The sequence below is a fragment of the Amphiura filiformis genome, chromosome 12 (genome assembly GCF_039555335.1).
Source record: "Amphiura filiformis chromosome 12, Afil_fr2py, whole genome shotgun sequence".
Taxonomy (NCBI): domain Eukaryota; kingdom Metazoa; phylum Echinodermata; class Ophiuroidea; order Amphilepidida; family Amphiuridae; genus Amphiura; species Amphiura filiformis.
Genome location: NC_092639.1, coordinates 32725589 through 32752615, shown reverse-complemented (window position 1 = coordinate 32752615; position 27027 = coordinate 32725589). Strand labels below are relative to the sequence as shown.

Below are 27027 nucleotides of genomic sequence, written 5' to 3'. Positions count from 1 at the left end.
TGTCACATATCATGATTAGTGAAAAAATTGTGTTGGTTGGTGCACAGATCCTTAATATGTGGTTGGTGGTAATTATAGGCAGGGATGGGGTGAATTTTTAAAGAAGCACTGAAAATACTACAATGGGTTTCATGACATAGGCTATGTGTTTTATTATACAATACATCATGTACATATCAACAGTAAAATATTAATATTTTATTACATATATTATTGTGTTCTGAACTTTTACTAGACATACACGTATTTCATACTAAACATAGGAAGGGTATATTCGGTAATGATATATCCAATCGATATTAAAATATTCAATTTCCCAATCGATATTAAGATACTATCAACGCCTGTGTTTTACAATAACTCTTTACTTATTATAAAAATCTATACAATTAAGAAATGATATTGCTATTAAAGGTCGATGCACTTGTTACTTGGAAAAAGCAATATACCTTTAAACCGAACCGCTTAACCTGTGAACATGGTGAATCCCCGTACCAAGATAAACATATCGAATTACAAAAATTGTGTGAAAAAACCCGAGAAAAGGAAATAATAATGTTAGCTTTATAGCAATGCAAAACTACAAAGTGATGCCCAATAATTCAAATAAAACCGACGGGTATTGTAAATGTTTGTGGGATGCGTTTGTTTATGGAAATGTGTTTGTTGGGGCATAGATTATAATCTATGCCCCAACAAACACATTTCCATAAATAAGTATTAATGATTGGGCCGGGGAAATGTGTTTGTTGGGGCATAGATTATTATGATATTATCAATGGTCTGGGCAAGTGATTTGTTTGTAAGTGGTGGTGTGTGATTGGTGGCTGGGGGTTATAGTTGAATGTGTGTATTTACTTTAGTGTTCAGTTCAGTTCAGTTTTATTTCATCAAATTCCATCCATGACAAATAATTACAAAAATAGATTTTACAAACACTGTATAATATGGTGAAAATGAAAAGGATGCCACTTAAACGCTGGGCGTGTTGTTGTAGCACCCTTAACAAAAGTTAATATTAAATAATATATGATAAACACAATTATAGAAGGATATAATGGTATAATGTTGGGTTGCTTGAGTGAGGGTGTAAGTTGTGGGGTGTGTTGTAGCTGTGAACGGTGTGTGATGGTGTTAAGAGTGGAGATGTGCGTATTATTGGCTGAGTTTTGTGCTTCATCAATTTATATGAATGGGTTGTATGTGTAAGTTGTTTGTTTGTTTGTATGTGGGGAAAAATATATCAACAACATTTCTTCATATTAATATTAATTGTTGATTTCAATCATTTTATTGTGGTTCCCGTTTCATAGTATTGGACAATTATCTCAAAAATTATCTCGAAAATACGCGTTTTGTAAAAGGGTTGGTGGTTATATTGTTAGTGCGCATATAGGTGTAAGTATAGTGCTCGTTATATGAATGGGTTGGGGTGTGTATTAAATCATGGACTGTAAAAAGTCTATCTTAAAAGGTCTTTTTACAGTCTACATGGTCTATGGTATAATGTTTGCTATTTAGTTTGTTTCTCTGTCTGTCTTGGTGTATATATGTATGTCTGGGTGTCAGTGTGTCTGTGCTCATTCATTAGAGAATGAATTTGGAGAAAACCTTCTGATAATTACAAACACTCGTTGAGCAGCAAGACCTTTCCTCTAAGCTTTTAATCCGATAAGCTCATTATCTATTGTTTTCATGAATTGGAAGACATTCTTTGATGTATTACTGAGCTCAATCATCTGAAATTACTGGATCGTGAGTCACCCAGGCTGATGGCTCAGCATAGTATTTTATTAACAGAAGGTTTTCTCCAAATTCATTTCCAAATGTACAATAATATGTATGGGTGGTTTGTCTTATCGCAAAGCATGCTAAGGGTGGTGCAATAATTATGTGTACCCCGCAGTGCACGGTGAATTATAGGGGGGAAATATATTTTGGCAGGCCAAAATGAGGGGGCAAGCGATTTTGGTACATTTTGGAAACCGTTTCGATATTAATGTTATTATTATGCCCTAAAACGGGCGTAGAAGTATGTTATGAAAGTTTAAATATGCAGAGGTTTATAGACAATCTTAGGTTTTAAATTGGGATTCGCCAAAACTGGAGATAATTTTGTGTAGTGCTGTTTGTTGTATTGGTTGTTTGATCGGGTGTTTGATTGGGTTGGGTGGATGGTTTTGTATATGTTTGTTGCTTGTACAATATTTCTTCATACTTATTACTGATTTTAATTGTTTCATTGCGTCTTCGTTTCATATCAAGATTTGGACAATCATTACAATTACCATATTCGTCCCAGAGGAACTGCTTTGAAAAACATTAATTTCTGTCCCTGAAGCATTTTGTGTGAATTTACTCAGAACTAAATCTTGATCGTTAGAGTGATCTTATATAAAAATAGAGTTTTACCTTGAAAAGAAAGAAAAACATTTATTTCAATCTTATTATAATACTAACAAAATAAGGAAACAATTTATCCTTCAATTACAATTTTCCACTTGGCATTTCATTTGAACAGTATGAAGATGTGTGAGGTCACATCGCTGAGTAGTGAAGATAATAGAAGCGACATACGGTATTGCTTCAAGAAGATTCAAGGGTGCGAATTCGCGACACTCTTTTAAAAAGTTTTAAAGGTGCAACTCTTCTTCATCCTTTTAAATGTAAAGTTTTAAATGAGAAATGAGCAGAAAAATACCACTCTTTTAAATACTATAAAGTCTGTAATGTAACTTTGCTTTTGTGTTACGCTCTGATTGTTATTTTGTTTAACGCTGATGTGACGGTGTCCAGTTGGTTCTTCAAATCCAAGACGGCATCTCGTACATCGTTTACTTTTTCCAAGGCTTGAACAGATTGTGTGTATGGGTCGTAGCGAACATTACATGGACGAGGCATCCCCAGAGCGTAGGACCTATTCAAAGAAAAAAACCAGCAAAAACATACAGTTAATAAAGAGGGGAACTCCGAACAAAAATGACATCAAACTTTCACCTATTCTTACAAAATGCTCTATGTGGTAACGTGTTTGTATACAGAGATCATTAATATTTTTGAAGACTGAAAGTGATATGCATATAATGAGTGGCAATATCTTTTATCGAAAAATATGGATCAGCAACCTTATTAGGCTATTCCAGTAGAAACGCACACTCTCCCTATGACCTTAATCTTCCACACAGGGAATGTGAACTTCAAACGGGGGTTACCCGAATGGGTGATTCCATTTGAAATCTACACCCCATGTGTGGGAATTTAAAGTCATGTATGGATTTCAACTGGAATAGCTCATTTTACTCAATGTAAAGTCTTGGTGTTGTTACAGCACAACTTTCCATTGTTTTTCATTGTTCCTGTGTCACTTCGAATAATATTTGAAACCAGGGATATGTAGGCATACGAGTAAAATTATGAAGAGATTGGGTATATTGTTGATATAATTTTGCTTTATGAAAATACTTAGGGTTATATACCACTAATATAGGCCTGGGCGATGCATGGAAATATGACGAGTAACTTAAAAGACTGCTTTGAAATCACTGAAATTGACCATGAGTTATCTATAGCCAAAAAAGTACATTTTAGGGTTTGATGCTTCGAAATGGTATATTTTTTCTCATTATATGTCATTTCATTTTTGTTGTAATATTACCCAAAGTTATGCCCACAACATCGGTTTTTAGTAAATAATCGCCCTACCATAATTATTGTAACTTTCAGCTTCGTGGGCGCACTGCCATTGTAAGATCTTTACGGTTCACGGGTTCAGTGCGTTAAAACAAGAAAAGTCTCAGGTCAATCTATGTTGAGTTTTTGATCATTTGGCATCTAAATCATTTAGTTTTACCTGATATTGGTAGCGTTGTTTAACTGCGAGAATATGAGAATATTCCGCCCGAAATTAACCATTTTCCCATTGAAAACCGTGTAATAAATAGATAATTAGTGGTGTTGAACCTTGGGCGATTCTGTCTCTCCTGATGTTAATTAATTTTACTGTCATTACAGCCAACGTCTGTTGCATCTTAAATATGGCATGTTGTAATTTCTGTATTTGTGCTCAGGCGGCAATAGAGATTTTGTGATGTTTATTTCAGAGTAATTTTTCACTATTAAAAAAAATCAAATTGGATTTTTATGATCATTTTACCCTGGTTTTTTTTACCCATTTTCTTCAAATCTGAAATGGGAATCTTTTTACCCGATTTTTATCCATTTTCTTCAAATCTGAAATGGGGAATCTATAATGGAATTAGGGAACCGATGATGTAGTATTAACTAAGTGAATGAATACATTCATTCATTCATTAACGTGTAACACTTGTGTTAAGAGTATTTACTTACCTCAACTTCTGTTTGGCGTCTTCAAAACTCTCTGCTACAAAATATATTGGTTGGTAGTTCTTGTCTTGGTATTCTTGCACTGCTACTTTGGTTGGATCGAATTCTCGAATCTCTGGTTTATCAGATAGAGCATACTGTAAAAAGATGGAGAATATAAATATCAATGCTAACAAAAATTACAAGAATGCTAATTTAACAATGAGTTCAACATCTCACAAAACAGTTTTTAAAAAATCAACCACTCGCAGCTCAGTATCTTTAGTTTTGAATAAATAATGTCGGCGAAGATCACGATGGCCTGAGAGTGATATTTGAGGCAAAAAGATTTCGGGCTTTTATGAACCATTTGCTAGGGTTCCTAACTCAACCCTCTTTCCAAAAGAAAACCTCATACCATCTGCACTGTCACTTGATCTCACTGTTTCAGAACCACGCATTATTTACTTAATGTGTTAATTATATTAAAGAACTCTTTTCTCAAATAAAGAAATGTTAATCTAAAGAATGCTCTTGACATTTGCAAAGGGATTCTTTAAAGCTCGGAAAACTTGAACTACTTTTTTTTTATAGAACCATTCAGAGGGAACTTCAGGGAAGCGCTTGAATCTAGAACCATTTTGTGTGGAAGGTTCAATATACGGGTCCATAAAAAGTGGGATATATATTTTCACGTTACCTGCAACTCTCCATAAGCTGAAAGCAATCCAGCACCACATGCTCGAACCTCACCATCTTGCATACATAAACCAAATTCAACTGTAAACCAGTACAACTGAAATTGAAAACAAAAAGCTGTTTAAAACTAAGCACAGAGCTGATACATTCTGTCAGTTTATGAGTATAGTTTTTTTCAATTTATTGATGTTATTCCATTTTTCAAAGATATATTGCCTTACTTGCCTTAGGTTTGTGATAATGAATCTTATTGTTTTATCTTTCGGTGTGTTGAATAAAGATTATATTTTTTTAACTTTTCTTATTTCCCACAAACTTGAAATTGCTTACCGAGAGGAAGCTTTCATCAAGTATTCTCTTGGACATCTTCAGTCCCCAATATATTTGATTATACCAAAATGAATCTTTCATCATTAATTGAAATATTTTTGCTCTTTTTCCATGTTCACGTATATATTAAATTATTTGAATATTCATAATGCACAGTCATATTGTTTGTGTAAATATTAAAATGCTCTAAAGTATTTTGCAATATATCCTCGTTTTTTTGCTTATTTTCAATCATGGTAGTGTAATTTGGTCAAGAATACAAACTACCAAATACGATGTCACGTTACCATGGTTACTCGATGAGTAAATCAGATTGAAAACAGAATGAAAGATTTAAAAAAAAAGAATATGCCTACTACAACACGAAACTATATACCAAGAAACGAGGAAGTAACTTTTTCAGATATTTGGCAAAGAATGCATTTGTGATATTTCTATACGTTGACTTACCGTTGACAGTTTTGTGATATCTTCATCTGACACGCCAAGAGATGCCAATCCGATCTCCTGTCAAGAAGAAACAAGAAGATAAGTTAATTACAGGTGTTCCTCTTTGATTACGGAACCAGAAAGAGCTGAGCTTGTGAAGAATTAACATATTTGAAAAATGACTTCAACGGTTTGACCTCAGTCCTATTGAAATCCATCAAAGCATGTGCATGAAGAAATGACAAAAATGTTTAATTTGGTGCCCTAAATCAACAATGACCTCATCACTTGACCCCTAAATGGCCTTTGACCAAATAAGTTCAGCGTGCATTAGCACTAATTCCGTGCTTCTTGAAGCATAAAATATCCATCTTTGTTTGCAACTAGCCTATAGAGTGAACAAAGAGCAAAGAACTTTCGCTAGTGTGCGATTCGGCACCCAAATACTATGGTTTTTAAGAGGCGGGTATTTTAAACGGAATACGTGAATCGTGACAGGTGATACCTGTTGGTGAATGTAGGGTGCCCTCAGTTAGTTATTAATGGTAAAACGTTATAACAACGTTACGACACTAATGAATATATATTCAATATGTTTTGATGATATATATATCAAGTCCATCCTTCATTTAACCGTGCTTGCTTCGGCAGCACATATACTAAAATTGGAACGATACAGAGAAGATTAGCATGGCCCCTGCGCTAAGGATGACACGCAAAATCGTGAAGCGTTCCATATTTTGTCTCTTTTTTTTTATTACTATCATTTTCTAACGACTTCATATACGATGCCCAAATAAATCAAGTTCTAATTACGTTAGTAACACGCGTGGCCACGTGTTGGAATTGACCAGTTTAAAATTCCCGCGATTACCAATTTTAGACTCGCGGTATCTGACAAGCTTGATTTTGGCTCATATTGTCTAAAGTACCCTATCTCAGAAATGCAAAGTGCGAATTGCACCTTTTTCCTCAAAGATAGTACAGTTTTATATGCAAAATATTTTGCCCATTGAGTATAAATAAGTTTGAGGGGAAAATGGTTCAAAGTTGGGTAGTGGTTTTTTTAATTGAGACACACTGTAACTACTTCAATTGAATTACTTACCTGTGAAAACTGTGCAAAGCTAGGATCTGCTAACATCGGCACGTGACCAAGAAGTTCATGTAATGTGTCTCTGTAACAAACAAACAAAAAATAAATTAACGTAAAATTATTTCCACGTATAGATAAAGTTGACTTCTGACGTCATTGCCTGGTATAGTATGCGCACGCATCATTATAATTTCCATTGTTTTTTGCCTGGCAGTATGCACGCGCATCATATTTTCAGGGCCCAAGCTTATAAAACTCCCGCCACGTCACAATAAGGCTAGTGTGGTGGTTGCATGCAGTTCGCTCAAGCATATCGATATACCAGTCCATTGCCTTTGTTGATAAACATTGAGGTCAACTCATCTATAAATAATACCGCTCTGTGTATTCAATACGCTACAGATCCCTTCCAGTTTCAAGCAATTCTTCTTGACTGCTTTAGTCCATGAAATGAACAGTTTATAACAGTTTGTCATACAGCCAAGGGCTATGGCCCACAGATGGGGAATCATTTTACATCAAATCACCTTGTTTGGTTTAGCTTTCCAGAAAGTGATATTCACCTGATGTATTGTTGGTCAAATGTTAACAGTTGGTAACAGATGTCATGCTGGAAGAATTTTTGGCCATATGGTTGAATGAGTTATTACCGCATTTTGCAGCTGAACGTTTGTAAACCGATTTGCTTAAGGAGTCTGTAAGCGTAATATCACAGAAGATCTGTCGTGCACCCCCCTTTTTGTGAGGTAGGCCAAAAGCATTTTGAATTAACTGTTATTTTCATGCTGCAAATTGGCTTTGAAAAGTTACACTGAATATTTTGCACACAAGGATGATTTTACATATCAAAAAGTTCGTATTTTTTGACTAGTTACCGATTTTCTTCCGGTCATTTTGTGAGTTATATATATTCAATGGACATTATATTTAAGGCAAATTTTTGCCAAAATGCAAAAACAGTGTGCATGCATTGCGGGATAGCTGTGAGGATTTAGAGAAATATGATAGAAACTTACGGTTCAGGTGTGTGCATGGGCACCGAACGATGTCTGACATACTGAGTTGCTTGGAATACACGAAAGGCTAGACTGGCTAAGAAATCTCGAGCTGACAACAATCCTGCTACAGGTCTCAATTGAAAACCAGATTTAGCTGTAAATTGAAACATATTTTGCGGTTAGTAAAGAAACTTAAATGTTCAAAAACATGACCAGGGGCTTGACGACGAGCGACTTTTTGATACAATAATCGATCTGTTTGAACATGCAATTCTAATAAAGTATGTAGATGCAGCTGACGTCTGACAAGACGACATAGGTTAGGCAAAACTTTTTTTTGTTATGTACGGGAGTTTCTCAGACAACCGGTGCAGTTTTCGTTTTCGTCATGTAAAAATAACTCAATTCTATTATGTTATTCAATTTTTAAAAGGACACTTTAAGTGGGCAATAGCGATCAAGGTCATTGACGCTCAAAATGACTCAATATCATGTGAAAGCATCGATGCCCCCTCATTGGACGCATTGCCTAATGCCTTACATTTCGATTAGCCAATTAAGATGTTCTGCCCAGATTCATTCTAACCGGATCAACAATGGTAAAGAAACATTCAATTTTTAACTCTGCCAAGGAAATGCGTTCTAGTTAAATACAATCCAACAACATACATATCGTAGATTATATTTGCGAAGTGCCGAATAGCTATTCCTCTGTTTGTTAAAACCACTTTACGTATGAATTATTAGAGCTAGAGGGCAGCATAGCAATTATTTAATAGTGAAATATACTTGTTCTTCATGGTAAGTGAACTACAGAGGGGGACATACAGGGTTGGTTAACGGCGATGCCTGATCATCGTGCTCTGCGTAACATGATTTAAGTAAACGACGAATAGCATTCTGAAAACGATATAATTTATATGAAATACATACCTTTCAGAAATTGTGACACTTCTTCCAGTTGTGGTATTTGGTCTTCCCTGTATTAGAAAAGATATAGATAAAACATTATTCAAAACACATTGCAAATAAGTCACAAAAAAGTAGGAAAAGGTTGCTACTTGAATGCAGATTACGGGGAAAGTTCAATGTACCTGATTTGGGGTGAATTTATCGACCTATGGTTTACAAAAATGTCGACAGTTCACAACAACAATAAACAAAACTGGATTTTGTGGAAGCCCGAAGATAATGCAGACATCCCGGCAGACATTTGGGTTGCTTCAGATTTATCTGATTTTCTGTCAGTCAGACATATTAACTTGTGCATCTTAATTGAAATTGGAAGGCATTGCTATTTGCAATGCGGAAAATTGACCTGAAAAGGATCCGTTACCCGTGGTCGGATTAGTCATTGTTTAAAGGCATATCGGTGATATCCATAAGAACGTAGAACTTACAAATTTGTAGGAGTAGCTGAAACCTGAAGATTATATTGTAATTCTCTTTGAAGTGAATAATATACAAAAAAGGGGAGAAAGTAGCCGTACTGAAAACAATGAAGCTGCTACAGAAACTGCCAACGTTGACTTTAATAATATTTTCTGATTTTACCACATCCTCGATAGTGCCTTTAATAGACGACTATTCTCTAGTATTACTTTAAGCAATATTAACGGCGATGAGTGAGACTGACCTGTATATTCCCGCTTTCTCCAGTTGAGCAAACGCGTCTATAAACTGCTGGCAGGCATGCGTGGGAAGAGACGTTTCAGATTGCGGAAAACATGAGTCCTGTAAGAGCAGGTGTAGAAAATCGAGAGGAATAAAATATTGATTAGCAATTGGTATTAAAGGGGCACTGATAGAAAGTGTCGCAATTGATGTTTGATTAACTGATACTTTTAAAGGACCGTTGAGGTTAACCACAGATCTACTTCGAAATTCGTTTAGTAAGATGACACTATATCACCAACATGACCGGAAGAATTCGGTTGAAATCGAGATTCAATTAAGGAGGAGATCGACTTTGAGGTATCTGGAACATTTGATAGAGGGAAGCAACTTTAGGGAAATTAGATCAAGGTTAAATGATGTCAATAAAAACGCATATAATGTTACGTGTGTTCAAACACCTTATTTTCGTGTACTCAATATTTGTGTCCTTGTTTATGTCATTTCTGTCTTTTATATACCGCGTTATGTAAGAGTTCTCTGGTATCTGGTTTAACTGAACAGCTACCTGGATCTTGCCCCTAGTCCTCTAAATCTTTATCACGTGACCCAGTACGAAATAAGTCGGAAATTTGAGGCTACTAGTGCAAGGTCCATGATTATTTGTATTGATCGGTCATCGATACGATATAATTGAGGACATGATATTGTTACCAAGTGCCTGCGTCAGTTTCTTGCTTGAAATACTCCCCAACCCATTAATTGAAGGGGGGAAGTAAATGACATTAATGTCGGAATTTCTCATCATGAGGTCATTGGACCTTTTTAATTTTGCTAGAATAAACTACAAATCATTTTCTAATATCGAAATTTCTCAAATGGGATGTAAAGCTATGTTCATAAAAAATTTAAAAATCGCATTCAACAGAAGTCCGGGTTCCTTTAAGGTATTTGCACAACACATAACTGTTATATAACAAAACGAGAAGGTAATTATTGTGTTTACATAAACAACGATCTTTCATGTCATTAAATTCTCATTAAGTTCTGGTTATAACGACTCTTAATTATAGGATATAGTTACATAAAACAATACTCGTAATTGGTTCTTAATGGTAGTATTCTGTCTCCCAAGATAATGCTTAATAATTGTTTGATTGATCATGTTGATTATTATTTTGATAATAGCTTCTCTCTTTGTCTCTCATTCTACCTCCCCATCCCACCACAGTGTTTTTGTTGTTTGTCTCTCCGTCTCTCTGTTGTGCAGTGAAGATGTTCTCTGAGTTGTGTCATTAGACTTAGCAGAACATTTTCAAGGTCACGTTTACTATAAATCAATTTTGCTTTTTAACGAGCAATATTGAAACGGTACCCAACAAACCAAATCTTTTTGTATTTTTAAAACAACAACCTCGTCCTCTTTTACCGAGACAGCGAGAAAGAGAGAGAGATAAAGAGATAGAATGTTCAGACCCAAAATTAAATCCAGATATATAGGCCGGTATGTGAAATTTAACGCGAGTACTACCTTTTACGTCGAATACACGTGCAGCTTTGATTCAAGTTCAATCGTTTGTTGTTTAGAAATAGGAATAAAACTGCTTATCAACAATTACTTAACCGTTGTACCTCTTTCATAAGCCACTAATTATAATTCAACAAGTGCAAAGCGTCTATTGAATCGTTTCATTTCACACAACCTAAGTGTTAATACCGATAATAAGGACATCATCTCGCAACTATACATCCGGCCTGGAAGGGATTCCAATCCGTGATATGTGTGTTGTCGCTAGAAAATTGATTTTTGTCAGTTATTTTTAGAAACTACCGTAAAAAAAGACGTAGCCTACGGCATTTTAGCGTCTTCATGGCAAACTTTGATTCACGGGTTGTTTTGGTGCGAGGGGTCTCATTAAGTTTCTGACATGATCAAAGCTTACGTGAATTCATTGCTTCATTCTAGAATTGTAAGGTATTTGAATACCTTATAATGACTCTTCTAATTCATAGAAAAGGTATTGACGAGCTTTTTCAAAGGCATATGTTGCGACGAGAAGAACGATGCTCTTAAAAGAAGGAAGGTAATGGCAGGAAAAAAACGAAACAAATGACAAAAAATGACTTGAAAGGAAAGGATATGAATAGAAAATTTGAGTTAAAAAATACAGTAAGAAGCAAACTTAGATGTAAAATTGGATGAAAAGGAAAAAGGAGAAACAGATTATATAGAGGGAGAAAGAAGGAACTATGGGATCGGAAATACTAAATAAAGAAAATAGGGGGAAAAACAATGGAGAAGGAGTGAATAAAAGGAGTTGAAGAAGAATTGTAAGAAAGTTAAAACTAGAAAGTGAATTCACTGGAAGCAGAGCATACATACATACATACATACATACATAAAGGTATTTATATAGCGCCTTTAAAATTTATCAAGGCGCTGAACAAGGAGAGAAAGGATGGGGAAAAAAGAAACACAGTGGAACAAGAAAGAAGCTAACTGAAAAGGTGAGTTTTCAGTTTCTTCCTGAAAACTGGAATTGATGGAGACTCCCTGATGGCTTTAGGGAGTTTGTTCCATTCCCTCGGGCCAGAGACAGAGAAGGTATTTAAACCAGAAGAAAAAAAGAAAGAAGAGCAAAGAAAAATGTGACAGTATAGGCATAACAGTAGAAGGAATGCAGATGGGAATAACTTAGAGGTGTGGAAAACCGACTTTGCTATAGCGACCTTGCGTATGTTGCGTATAGTAATCAGGGTATGGAAATTTTTCAATGACATCATTATAATAATTTGCACATTTGATTGTAACAAATAATTTATTTGTTACAATCAAATGTGCTGAAAACTTTCACTGTTAACAGTAACTTTGACTTAAATGTATGATTTCGCTTCACTATAATTATAGAAAGCTTAGTAGAATAACAATTGTTTATCGTCACTTATTGGGTCGACAGTCAACGTTGATTGTTTTACACGAATAATATGCAATTAATAAATATATATTATTAATCAAAATGTAGCAACGCAATGTACACCGAAACAATAACGCTCAGGTGAGACAAAAATATTTGCTTCAGGAGTCGGCTAAAATGTTTTCAATAAGAAGAAAACGTTGTTACCGACTATAGGAAGGATATTCTTAATCCCACAACCACTTACCCTAGAAACTTTTAACTACTTAAAAGTGTTTGATCCAGGGACCAATATGAACATGATGTATGACAATGATATTGAATGTTTGTTTATCCAGCCCGGGGGTAACAGCATTATGCCTCTTGGGGTTCATTATTTAATGATACATCGCAGGCAGTAAAGGTGAAGCACCCCGGGTTACATCATATCCGTGGCCCGCCGTATACCCGACCGGCCTATATCACGCTTTATCAATATTATTTCCACACACGGATCGGCGCGGCACTGGCTTCACTTTTCAATCTAAATTTTCTACAGATATATTTTTAGAAGACTTGTTGCAGAGAAATTTATCGATAAGATTTTGCTTGGAGCAATTTTAGGTATTACATTCCATTGATCGGATGAGCCTGTTGCCTTTCCAAGGACGTAGAAGTTTTGAGAAGATAATTCCTTTCATGTCCAATATTGTAATTTTATCGTTTTATACAATGGAAAAAAATCGATATTTATACAAAAAAATAATATCTACCCCAGTCGTTTAAATTACAATTATACATGTACAATGATATAGTCATAAAGTGAGCATTTCTCGATATGTGGAAGAGTTTGAACGCTAGAAACATTTTCTTTAATGTCATTTATAAATAATGTCAAATTAATGATTCACATAGCTCTAGGCTAATATAGTTCTGAGGTTTGTTTCTTTTGAACTAAAATATTTGACTTCAGAAGTCAGAGCTACTCCTGAAGAAAGCTTGCCTTGGAACAAAATCGTTGATTTAATAAATCAAAGCTGACTGCTCATCGACTTGCCAATGCTGACGAAAGCTTGATATATATGTTTAACTTTTACGAGCCTTTGACATTATGAAAATAATCAGATAATTATCAACAACAGTTTGATACAACAGATCAATTCACTTTATATTTTACAAAATAATTTCATATTTTTAATGATCTTACTTTATTTTCAAATTCGTTGAACTCTTGATTTAAACATTTGCTCTAAACACACGAAAAAAATTCCCACCTCGTTGAACTCTTGTTAACTATATACGTATCTAGTATTTTAAACTCATTGAAATGTTTTTGAAGCCAGATGTATGAAACAGAACTTCAATTGCATAATTCCTGTGGGCTATTTTTCCTAAACTTACTACTTTGCATGGATTTGCGCAAGAAGACATAATAATGTAAACCAACAGAATACCAAGCAGGTTTTGTTGATTGGTACCAGCTCGTAGCAAGCAAGTGCATTTTGCCTGAAACGATATACAGCACTGGGTTCAAATTCAATATTTTCAATTATAATTATATTTGTTTTTCTGCTTCAGATAGATAATATTTTCTTCTTTTTATTTAAATTATTAACCTTCACCATATAAATGCATTTATCAGAGGGGATTTGAATTTGAAAAAATTAAAAAAATTACAATTATATTTATATCCTGATCAGAACTTAAAATAAATATAATTTATATAATGGCAGGCCCAGTTTTAGCTCAGAAGAAAGCCCCTAACAATTAGATAACTTTTCAGACTTTATCTATAGACAAACAAAACGGAACCAAGTGCGTGACGCAGCTTCTTTTCTAGTCTTTGTATGTCTATTTGCCCCAGGGTATCTTGCATATGGTAACATTCGATCCACATTTCGTGTTCTTGTAATTTACGTGATAACCTGGTAATTTGTCTTCTTCGAGTCTGTAGTGAACGATACGATGGCCCCAGATAGGCGATGAAAAATTTGTTTGAATTCTTGATTTTTGTTTGTTTGTTATTCTTCAATGCGTTCTACATTTTTATTAACAGGAGGCTATATTATGACTCTAATGTTGAAACATATTTTATGTTGAAACATATTTTTACACCAAAGTTTATACTATTATTACGCAGTTTTTCTACTTCCTAGTATGCATTGTCCCTAACAGTTTAGCTTTTCCACACCCTGGATTACCGCTCATGGTCGCCAGCGTAGTCATGGTATAGTCGCTAGCAGTGTGCGTTTTCCATTCTCTGGATAACCACGCATGCAAGGTCGCTAGCAGTGTAGGCTTTCCACGCCCTGGATTACCACCCATTGTTGCTAACAGTAAACGGTATCATATCGCTCTTGCTTAGCTTATAACACCGTGTAGTATAAATGATATAATAATGAATCAATGCTACACTAGGTTTAAGCTCATGGTTAAAGTAAATCTGGTTAGCTGACAGTGAGGCAACCTTTTCTAATTGAAATCAGAATAGCCAATAGCAATTTCAGTTAGCAATTACCTATACAAACATTGGGCAACGCTTAAGGGACTTTCCTGGAATGAGCAATATTTTGTTTGGTTTCTATCAATAATCATGATTATTTTGAGAATAATTTTATAATTGAAACGAGTAACTTATTCTGAAATGACACGGGTGGTGGTGTAACTTTATACCTCACAAATACAGAAGAATTGAACAGCTAATAAATCTGTTGAACACAATTTTCGTTAATGTCCAAAAAAATAATAACGCCAATGGCTTAGTGAGCATGATGGCCGAGTGGCGATCTCCAGTTTTAATTAGACTCAAACCTTGGCATACATGCGTATACATACCTACAAACTAATCAATAGTCTCTACTCACGTCAGTTTATTAACCAAGGACGTATGATAAATGTAAATATACAAAACCACGAGAGATGTATAGCTGATGTCTTTAATTAGAAACAAAAGAAAAGATGACTATATTTGCGTAACATGATCCTTGATTGGGTTGGAAGCAATATTGCTACCGTTGTTTGGTCGTGTATTCATTCGCTATATCCGTTAACAGGTGGGAGTGTTTGCGTATTGTGACACGACCAAGTGCCGGCTGTGGCCTTTCACCGCAATATTTGACTTTTATTTGAGTAATAAAATAGACTATCAACCTTATTCTGTGATGTTGCATTGCGGATTCTTTGATCAATTATTGATTGTGTCATTAATTTGATAAATTTGATATGAAATTATTTTCATTCAAAGGCTAAATCATCATCTGTGGTGCTTGTTCTTACATTGAACCATCAGGATTTAATTTAAGTTTAAGAATAGCATAGACGACATTCTAACGTATAATCTGGATTCATTCAGCATGTTTTAGAGCTTATTTCTTTGCATAGTTTGTGATCACTGCCTCTCATTTGATTTACTGATGCTATTGTATCAAATTTGTTAACAAATTCCATGTGAAGCCACTTGTTTTAGATTTTTTTGTCATATTGGTCATGTCGGTATATACTCGTACCAGCCAGATGGTCTATCAAATAAATTAGTTTTAGTTAGTCGTAACAATATCACATTTTACTTACCATGTTCGAGTTTCTTCATCTGTGTATTCTACGCTAGGAAGTGTTTCACCGCTGATTAAAGAAAAAGAAAATCAGATTTTTTGCTGTTATTTATGTTAATATGGTGAGATTTTCGGAAATGCATGATTTGCTTTATAATAGCTTACTCACATCTCGTGCTTCAATCAATGACCACAGGCATCAGAATTGACACTTGGTGATCTTCAAATAACATTTAAAAATTGAGTGGAACTGTCTTTGAGCTGCATTTGACAACATTTGCCATCCACCAAGATTCATCATTGTATTCAAATTAAAACAATATTATTATAATTATTCCATTGGCACTTTATCTTCAAGCACGTCTAGAATAGGTGCTGTTACTGTTCTTTGGATATTATTGTGTTAGGTTTTATAATATTTTCTATGTTACTTAACGATTAAACACTTACTATTTATATTTGAAAGCAAGGCCAGCTATATTTTTTCTTCTTCTTACATACTCTACGTCCTTTGAGCCCTGGAAAATAATTAAAGAAGATAAGCATGAAAGGAAGTTCAATGTTATCATTATGTTATTTTATTTTAATAAATAGTTAAAACTGGTTCAAAGGTGACTGGATCATCAGTCCCATGTCTGTACTAAGTCACATAAAATAATAACCAACATACACCGATCCACTGATATAATTGATCATTAAAAAGACATTTTTTATAAAAATTTAAAACTGTTTTTGAAAACTTCATATTTACCGGATGTTCGTCGTCTAGGTCTGGTTCATAATTGGACATTAAGTGTGTGCATTTGTCCAGATCAGATATATGCTTTGGGAACCACATATCTGAAAGAAAATCAGGTACAAATTTTATGGAACATGAATTATACAAAATAAGCATTTTTAAAATCTTAATTCACACTTGTAATGTCTTGTCTTGTCCTGTTTGTATTTGTATTTTCGTTTGTACTCTTGTAATTGGTTTGAAAATTATGGCATTTGTCATTTATACTATGTATTTTTGAAGTTGTGAAATAAATGTTTCTTGAATTGAATTGAAAACTTGATGTAAGTATAAACATGATAAATGTGTCTTCAAAGACAACAATAATTGCTCTAGCTCATATAGTATAGCTTAACCGTCTAGCTGACACTCACCCCAAAGTCATCACACATTAGATTTGCTCTTTATACATTAGTTTGAAGCCTAAAGCTGAAATCTTACGTAATAGCATCTTCTTTGGTAAAAGTAACTGTTGCTAAAACTATTGACGCCAGCATCAGAAAAAAGGAGAAGGGCATTCCCATCTTGGCCTCACAACTGGTTTCCAGTTTCCCCCACCCTTAAAACATCCTCTCATACTCCCCTAATCTTTTCCTCTTCCTATATGTCTGGTATGCGTAATCGAAAACGAATGAGCCATGCGTGTTACCAAAGACCGTTATGCCTCCATTACACATTATGTGTGACCCATTCTCACAAAACCCGGAACATGTCAAATATAATTATTAGTTTTTTTGATAACATCTTTATCAGAGGCTATTTTAACGTGCAGTGAGATTTAAAATCCGTGCTGTGAAAATTAAAAATCCGTGCATACGCCAAGTATTGATTAGTTAAGTAAATTACACCATTTTTGGGTACGGTAGTTCCGAAGATAAGGTACAATCTTTCAACTAAATTCCAATAAATACAGCAGTAAATTTTCTTAAATGCTCGTCACTAACGGAATTAAGACAACATGCAACTTTTGATCAAAGAATTATCTTTTTTCTTAAATATTTTTTTTTGTGTGTGTTTTGATAAATTATTATCACAACCACGCGCAAAATTACAATTTCCGAATTTGAAATTTAGTATTTGATATCTTAAACGTATAATGGTCAGTCTGCCGATATGTTTCAGGTTTTGTGTGAACGGGTCACATTGCCTCCCCATTAGATACGCTATCGTATCAGATATCAGATTATCTTACCTTTTTTAGTCAGTTCTTCTTTCTGCACCATTACTGACTCGACAACCCTGCCTAAATTGGACACAACTTTGCGACAGGAACCGTTTTTAGTTTCACATTGGACGAAGAAATCGAATTCCCCTTGACGAGAATCCGATGGCCGAGACTCAATGTGAGCCAGTGTCATATGACCAATCTGTAAACAAAAAAACAATAATCCTACTGATTTAAAAGAGACAGGTGCAGGTCTTTAATTGATATTTGGGGCTTTTTACTATTCTGAAAATTATAAACAAAGAGTGGAATATGTGTGTGTATTGGTTTAACACTACATGAATAATGGTAGCCTATATGAATGATAGGCTGGTATCCCTGCCTAAGACAAAATTACCTTATTTAGATAAATGAGGTTAATATTTTCTGTAACAGCTCCTCGTCATTTTGCATGTTTGGATCCATTTGTTTGCCTTTAAGGTGGCTGTGTACTCTCAGACATGCATGTAGTAAAAGTGCAATAACTTTGTAATTATTCGCGCAAGACATATAAAAGTATACATTTTTATAAAGGCAAGACATCAATAAATCTTAATATAAATACAGATTTGGGGTAAAAACAACAATTATGAAGAAAATCACAAAAGGTGAGTTTTGGCAATATTTGTTAGGTACATCATAACAAAAAACACTCTTTCCAAAATATTTTATTTTGTTTTTAGCTCAATCTTGAGGCTCCATTCCAAAAACGGTTTTTTATTTTTTTGATATTGGCCTTAGTTTTTGCGATATTGACCATATAAGGCATCAAAATGAACTTTTTAAAATTCACAAACGCCTATTTGCACAAAATGATGCCTAAAATCGGAAATAGACCAAAATATAAAAAATGAGAAAACCGTTTCTTGAGTCGATCATGCTTTTTACGATGATCATATTTGCTTACCTATAGATGCTGTATTTATTGAGTTATCGTGTACCTAAATCGTCATTTTACCGAGAAAATGAACATTGAAATAATGGCCTTTGAAGTTTAAAGTGGTCACATTTTGCCCTTTCATCGAATCTCACAGGAGAATGCGGCAGTTTTCGTTTTTCTACCTTATATTACGTGAACATCGGGTAAATCCACAGCCCGTTGAGAAGTTTGAGCGAAATCCATTCATAACTTGATATTCAAATCGAGGGAGAGAACTTGAAAAAACCCACATTTTATCAGCTAAAACGGAGCCATTTTGACCACTTGAAATTAGTGTTTCCAAAGGATGCGCCACGCATGCAGATAAGTGTCGCGTATGCGTAGCGTATCTGTGCGTTAACAAATTGCGCGATACGCAGCGCGATGCGTTGTTGCGCGCGTGTACCTCGCTGATACAACAAAGATTTTCTCTTTTTAAAATTGCAAACACGAATGAAATAGTGAAATAAAATCCATAAAATAGCGCAGTTGGAGTTTATAAATCTGGATTTTCTTTCCTTGTATTTATAAAAAACATAACAAAGTAACAAATATCAAAAAAACTCAATTTTGCGAAAGAAGCAACGTCTTGAGTACACAGCCGCGTTAAATAAACCACGGGAAATGAGAAACCCCTCCGCATTGATCTTGATTGCTGGCCCATTTATTGAGGAGTCATGACTATCAAAGCAACATTTACATTATGTTTCTCATTACTCATTTTAGAACCTTTTGAACTGTAAATAGCCATGAACTACTGCGTTGAAAAACGTCAAGAATGCGTAACAATCATGCATATGTTTATGATTAAAAGGTTGTAATTGGCAATGTATATAGTTTATCATATTCCCGGACATGCCGGAGCTGAGAGAAATCCGGATGAATTAACGTATTAAATTTGGAAGCTTTATTTTTTATCACTCTTGAAAGTACCACGTTTTTGTATTTTCACCTTGGAAAGAGTCTTTTTACGTTAATTGTTACACGGAATCACGGATGGGTCTCAATATATCGGGGTTAATGTTACATAAGGAATTTTTACATAAGGAAGGAAATATAGGCCGCCGAGAACCTGTACTAAAAATTCCAAGCGTTACATAATGTAAAGTCATATCTGAACTGTTCAAAAATAAATGAAATAAACTCCTTTACGGAAGAGATGTGCTAAACATTACATGATAGTTTACATCAAACTGGTCCTCCAAAGACAATCTGTTAAATGGATTTAGGGTATTTGACCAATGCATGATGCTCCAGCAATACCTATGGAGCAAAGACATGGGCCATGACAAGAAACACGGAGCAGACGCTCAAAACACCACTAAGTATAAAAAGATGCATGCAAATACAGGAAAACATGCAAATGGATTAGAGATCTCGATGGTTCAATTAGACATCTCATTCACAAACAAGAAGTGGAGATGGGTATGGCACATGTCACGATAAAATGATAAAAGATGGAAGCTTTGAACAGTGGAGGCTGATGACTAGGTCACGAAGTATGTTGGCAAAAACAGAAGATGAAGAGTTGAAATAATGAGGTTTTGCATGCAGGCATTGGATGACACGGATGAGAGCAGAACAGGCACCAGCTTGGGCGGTTTTCGGCTTGCAGTGGGTTGAGATAGACTCACCTCCAGAATTTTAAGTGCTTGCGCTAAGGAACCAAATCCAGCACCATCCTTGGATGAGAATGTGAGACAGACTTTCCTAATTTGTTCCACAGAAGGTACTTCATCCTCATCAAACACGTCGTCATTTTCTGTGGGAGTCCCTGCATATGGTGGGATGGTAAGATCAAATCCCAGTGATGTCCGGACCGAGTCTCTCCTTGCATCTTCTATCAAACTGGTCTTCCGTGTTGGATATATAGTACTCTTAACAGAGAGGAAGAATGAAAAACGTATGAAATGCGTTTTTTCTGTCGTTCTTGTTCACTTAAACATAACGCCCTCTGCAGGCATTTTGTCGAGGTTAGGAATATGAAGAGAAAAGTCGTTTTTGGTCGGTCGGGTTTTGAACCACGGACCCACGCGGAATGTGTACGATGGCCGGCCACGTGGGATAAAAGATGGACAAATCTGTAGCCCCTGGGCGGTTATGGTTAATTAATTGCGTACACGACGCATCATGATGTCCAATTTTAAGCTTCAAATTTGAGCTTGAGCTTGTTTATATGGCACGGAAGATCGTTCATATAACTCAACAGCAGAGGCCCCAAGATAGAACCATGTGGAACGCCAAAGAGAACAAGAAGCATATCATGCTGTTCTTCATTGATCTTGGGAATTTAATCAAACGAAACACTCCATTTCATTTGCTTACATGCCTAAACTTGGTTGGCTTCATAATATTCCTAAATTCCTTCATATTTTCAATTTATGATAAACAAGATGGGAGGGCCAAATACGTATTTATTTATTGTTGTTTTGCATTTACTTAATTAATGAAAAATGATAATATTATTAAATTTGACGATTCAAAATAACCCTCTTATTCACTTTAGTGTCACAAAAAGTTAACATCTGGCTATTTCAAAATATAAATCACTTCAATAAAACTGTTAATAAAAAGAGGAATATTGCCGAAATGTCAAGAAAAGACACAATTTAAACAATAATTACGTAAAGATTTACACAATAATTACGGTAGACATATATATTTTTTGACGAAGCTCATTTTATTGGCTTTTAGTTACTGACATTATTTGCTAAAAATTCAATTCACCATTCCTCTGAAATGTATCATATAATAGTCTGCATTCCATGATTCATCGTCAATGAAATAACGTCAATCAACATGATCAAATGAAGTGTTTCCCAATATTGGGTGGGGAAATTTGGATGATGGTCGTTGTACCCTATTCAAGCTGAAGACTGTTGATCGATTGCAACTTAACCTCAAACTATTCTTGTTTCGAGCACATGACGGTTCGAGCTTTCAAAAGCCTACTTAATTCTGAGTGTTCTACCTCTTGAACGCATTATAAAAAGTTAGATGAGAATGGCGTGACAGATTGCAAATTGATCTCTTTCCTCAAAACTTAATCAAAGTATCCCTACTGTGATGAGGACCATTAGTATCATTTACAGGAATTCGACAAACTCTTGAACGCAACTTAACTCCGATAAAATAATACAATAACGATATGCTTTAACAAGTTAATATAAATGTTATGGTTACAAAAAAAACCCATTGTAAACATAATGATCATTTTCTACTTTCCAAATTGTTAGTATTTCCAAACCATGCATTTCCATTACCTTTTTAAACGAAACTTAACCGCAGGTCATCTTTGATCAGTCACGTAGAGAATGTAATAGTATACACTGACAGTGCAACTTTTGATTCTGAATCTTTTTGTATTCAAGGAGTTACCATGGCTACAAATTTTGAGCTATTCAGACGAATGAGGTATCAAGATTTACAGAACTAAATTGGCTTTTTTTTGCTATTTCAGTTTTAAAATGTGATGCATAGCTTTTGAGTTATTGTCTTGTAACGAATAAACAGTAGGCCCCGTATATTCCGTAGCCGTTTAGCACCGTTTCCCTGGTCACGGGCAGTTAAAAAATATTTGTTAAACTTCTTCTTGAATTGAACTTTGTGAAAAGCTGTAAGGTTTGGTTTAAGGATGTCAAAATTGAAATAAATTTTGCTGAAAATTGATTGTCAAATAAGTATGTGCGGAAAGTTTTAAAATCGGGGAAACTTTGACATACATTTGTACCTAATTGTCAAATTATTATTCAGATATTATTATTATATACTACAGAGCCTCAAACTTAAGTGGTGAAAATTTGAATCTCTGAACTCTGAAAGCTTGGGTTGTGCCAAAAAATTAACCACGGACGTCAAATCACTGAAATGCCTGCATTATTATTATTTTTCAATTTTACAAGTCAATCATCTCTGAACTTTATAATGGCATATTTGATTATGAGTGCTATACTCTATATCATTGTATATACACTTGTATGATATCGATAAACTATTGATAGATATGTCGAAAGTCATACATCATCAATGGATATTCGGTCAATTCCAAGCAACCTCGCCCAAATTGTTAAAATTTAAAAATCAAGTCAAGTATGTGATTTTGGTCTCATATTGTAGCTAAAAAGCTATATTTTCTGAAAACATACTTTTTTCTGAGGAAATGATGTTCATTGTTAGAAAAACATCCTAATTTGCATAAATTTGCATATTCTTGACTAAAAGCAGCAAAACTAAAAACATAGCAACTGCTCTGTACTGTAAAATTTTGGAAATAAATTATGCATGTGAATATAAAGTTTATAAGTTATTCAAAATATAAACACCAGAAATTTTCATATTTTATAACGTGTAGCTTCGTCAGCAGTGTTTGAGTACCGCTTTTACGATTAAAAGCATCATTCCGCAACGCAAAAGTATCATTTATTACCACTGCAATTTTAAAATAAGGTTGATTTTCATTGAAACTAGAATGCAAAGCAAATTTATTCATCCGTATCCAATGAAACAAAAATAATTTTCAAAAAGTCTAATTTGCGGTGGTAACGACCAATTAAAGTTGCACCATTCCGCAATGTTGCGGAATGATCTCACACAGCTCTTATGATGCTATGCACTCAACCGTGTAGTATAAACATTGTGTAGAGGCTAGATTCGCTGTGCTTTGGAAAAATCTGTGTACTCGGGTGTATCGAGGTGGAAACTAGATGCATTTATAAGAGAATCGTTACGTTTTGTAGCCAAACCTTTTCATATGGATCGGCACAAGATGAGTCCTTTTACGCGCTACCAACCAAATCAGCGTTCGTGGGAAGTTTGACTGACAGGAACGTCAGACGCAAACTATAATTCTATCTCCAATTATACCTATAATTATTTGCTGCATTTAGGTATTTTGGAATAGGAATTGATTCAGCGAATTGAATCGAAATGTTTGATTTTTTTTTTCATTTTTAATGAATCGAAATGTTTTTATCCTTTCATTTCAATTTAATGCATTGAATTGAAATGTGTTTTTTGTTCATTTCAAAGATTTCAGGGATCTGGAATGAGCGTTTTGACAGTATTTTTTTGTGGGACATGAGAGCACATCAGACATATCGAATTGCATTCTGAATACGAAGAATGTCTTTCTGATATCAAATAATTTTAATTTTTGAAATTCACGATATAATACAAATTTTGTGACAAATTATTAAAATTTGATATTTTTCACATTTTGATATATAACAGTCCTCGAAGTAAATTTTATAACTCTAATGATATATTCTTAAAGTGTATGTAGCTGGGAGGAAAAGCCGACGATCAATTGAAAATTTTGACCTTTCATATTGAAGGTATATGGATTTTTTCCCAAAAAGACCTAATTTTGTTGGTGTTTTTTGGGGAAAAATCCATATCTTCAATACGAAAGGTCAAAATTTTCAATTGGTCGTCGGCTTTTCATCCCACCTACATATACACTTTAAGTATAAATCATCAGATTTATAAAGTTTACTTCGAGTACTGTTAAATATCATAAAATGTGTATTACATTGCGAATTTCAAAAAATCTAAATTAGTTGATATCAGAAGGACATTCTTCGTATTCAGAATGCATTTCGATATGTCTGATGTGCTTTAATGTCCCACAATAAATACTGTCCAAATGTTCATACCCCATCCCTTAAAAACTTGATTAATTTGCTTCTATTGTCATGTTGTCTCTGAGCTCTGAAAGCGTGAGATATGCCAAAATGCTTATCAACATGCCATATAGTAATAAAATTTAGCAAACTTATATCAATAATAAATTAAAGTTCATCATGTACGTTATGATGTTGTTGTATTTTTAATGATCATCCAAATATAAAATAAAATTTAAAAATAAAAAGTATATCACTTTTTTCCTATCTAGCGTGGCTGAAATTGAAAATATAAATGCAACTTTGGCATTTCAAGCGTTTTTGATGCACTTATTGTCCTATCTTGCGTGGCTGAAATTGAAAATATAAAAGCAACTTTGGCATTTCAAGTGTTTTTGATGCGCTTTTCCATAAAGTACGTTTAATTATCACACGCACGTGTTTATTCCACCTGTAAAATTATACAAAGAAGCCTTAAATATAGCAAACTAATATACAATTTCCTTAGTAACACTTTTAAACCTATATTGGTATAATATTAATACGGTCCCAGCAAACACGAAACGTTTTCGACATCATTCGCAAAAGGTTAGAAAAGGTTGTCAGAAAACGTTTAAATGTTGGTTTATATAAAGGGTATATAAAGGGTATAAAACATTTTCATATTTTTCCAAAACATTTTTTGATACCTTACTGCAAACATTCTAACATAACGTTATTTAAGTGTTGACAAAATATTTGGCAAAAAATTATTGTTGAAAATATTTTTCAATAACATTTTGAAAACATTTAAAAAATATTTTTGCAGTGTGTTTTCATACAAAACGTTTTAATGACCTTATATAACCCGGCATTTAATGTTATTAAAGCGTTTTTACCAAAACCGAAAACCCAAAATATAAACGGAGTTTGCTGGTATGTTATAATATAGTTACACGACGTGGACAAATTACTTTTTGGTTCTTCAATTAAAAAAAAAAAAAGCACGCATGAAAATCTTAATCGGGCAACATTTTCTTGGTCTAAGTAGGCTTTTCATATGCTTTGAAAATTATGTTTAAATGACAAAAGTGCGTGGTTAAGTGGGGTGAAAGTGACTGGTAACGATGTGTTTCTCATTATTGACTCACTGTGTATACAATTTTTGATTTAAAGGTGATTTATTCAGTGATTCCAGCGAAAGTGTAAAAAAAGTATTTCTGTGTTGAAGACGTCAATTCATGTTACGGACTTCTTGAATATTGAGATAACATATCAGAAAATTAGTTTTGTGTTGGTAATCGAAAAACATTATTTAAAATTCAAATCATCATAATCATGATATGTTACAAAATGATCACAAGTGATCAACAACATCAAAGGCGTATGGTATTCGTTCTTCATCTTTCCTTCACCATAGAACAATTCATAATATAAAGTAACAATTTCAACAGAGCGGTGAATTATTATAGGAAAGAAGAGGCCTGGCAGGAAGGCCTGATTTTTTTTCTTTAGGGTAATGTTTTTCCTCATCTATTCATCGACAATACTGGTTTTCGTTTTCAAAATGATTTATCTAATATCTTTATTAAACATGTTAAATGTCACACTATGAGAGAGTTAAATAAGATCAGTACTTTATAAAAATCGAAAAAAGATCAAATTCATTTCTACTTACCCCTTCAAATGTGTTGGCACGTCTAACTAGCCTAGGCTTAATTATGGCCCGTGTGGTCATCTTGATTTGATCCTCCTTGCTTGTATCAATCAGTTATCTCACACAGATGATGGCAAAACCAATATTGACACGCGTGGAATCTTAGATTGACTCGGTTAAAAACCCAATACTTTTATTACAAACAGCTCTTGGTGAGCAACAGAGAAGTATGCATGCAACAGGTTGGCTGGTTGGATGAAGAAATAATTAATCATGCACTAGGCAAGTGATACAACTCTCTTGATCGTCTTAGATACCAGGAGGCTTGGTAGTTTGTGAATCCAGACATGTTTCAACTCAGCTTATTAAGTTATGCAAATTTGGCTCAGTCACTGACGTCAGGTACAAATCGACCAATCAGATACCGGTATCGATGAATGACGTGTGACAATTTCAAGTGTGTGTCATTCATAAAGTTACCATTTTAGGTTACGTCAAAATCGTCTGCTGGTAATGATTTTTGTTTCCTGTTGTTTTTGTTTGGATAAAACATTGACATACAAGTAGTATTAATCAAATGTTGTATAACTTGAGGGAGAAATATATCATGTTTAATTGCTCTAGCTAAAATTTGCTCTTGCTAAAGACATTTCTTCAATCGAAACAATTTTCTTTATATTGTCACTGAGTGGCATGCCGGGGTGACATGTACGACTTTATTCTCACTACTACATGTATTAGGAATTAGGAAATATGCATGCTACTCGATTAAAGAAATTACGTTACTCATAAAATGTTTTAAAATTGTTTATTTTGATTAAAATTTTGGTAAACAAAAGCAATCATCATTTACCAATTACCCTGGTGCAATTTAAACCACAGGTATCCTGGGCACTCTTTACCTGTTTTTAAAGCATTTTTGCTTTTTAAATAAT

At 34.3% G+C, this 27027-nt stretch overlaps 1 protein-coding gene and 1 non-coding gene across 2 annotated transcripts; one reads left to right on the top strand and one right to left on the bottom strand.

The window, feature by feature from the left end:
* Positions 1-2071: 2071 nt before the first annotated feature.
* LOC140166079 (tyrosine 3-monooxygenase-like) lies at positions 2072-26442 on the bottom strand. The gene is given in 15 exon segments (XM_072189461.1): positions 2072-2917; positions 4348-4481; positions 5024-5119; positions 5803-5859; positions 6890-6959; positions 7894-8029; positions 8809-8855; positions 9512-9572; positions 9575-9609; positions 15954-16004; positions 16385-16452; positions 16686-16774; positions 17905-18079; positions 20470-20712; positions 26114-26442. Coding segments are annotated over 15 exon segments (1491 nt in total). The 5' UTR covers positions 26174-26442; the 3' UTR covers positions 2072-2748.
* LOC140167053 (U6 spliceosomal RNA) lies at positions 6417-6524 on the top strand. Its single transcript, XR_011860915.1, has one exon. It is a non-coding gene; the product is annotated as a U6 spliceosomal RNA (small nuclear RNA).
* Positions 26443-27027: the final 585 nt, after the last annotated feature.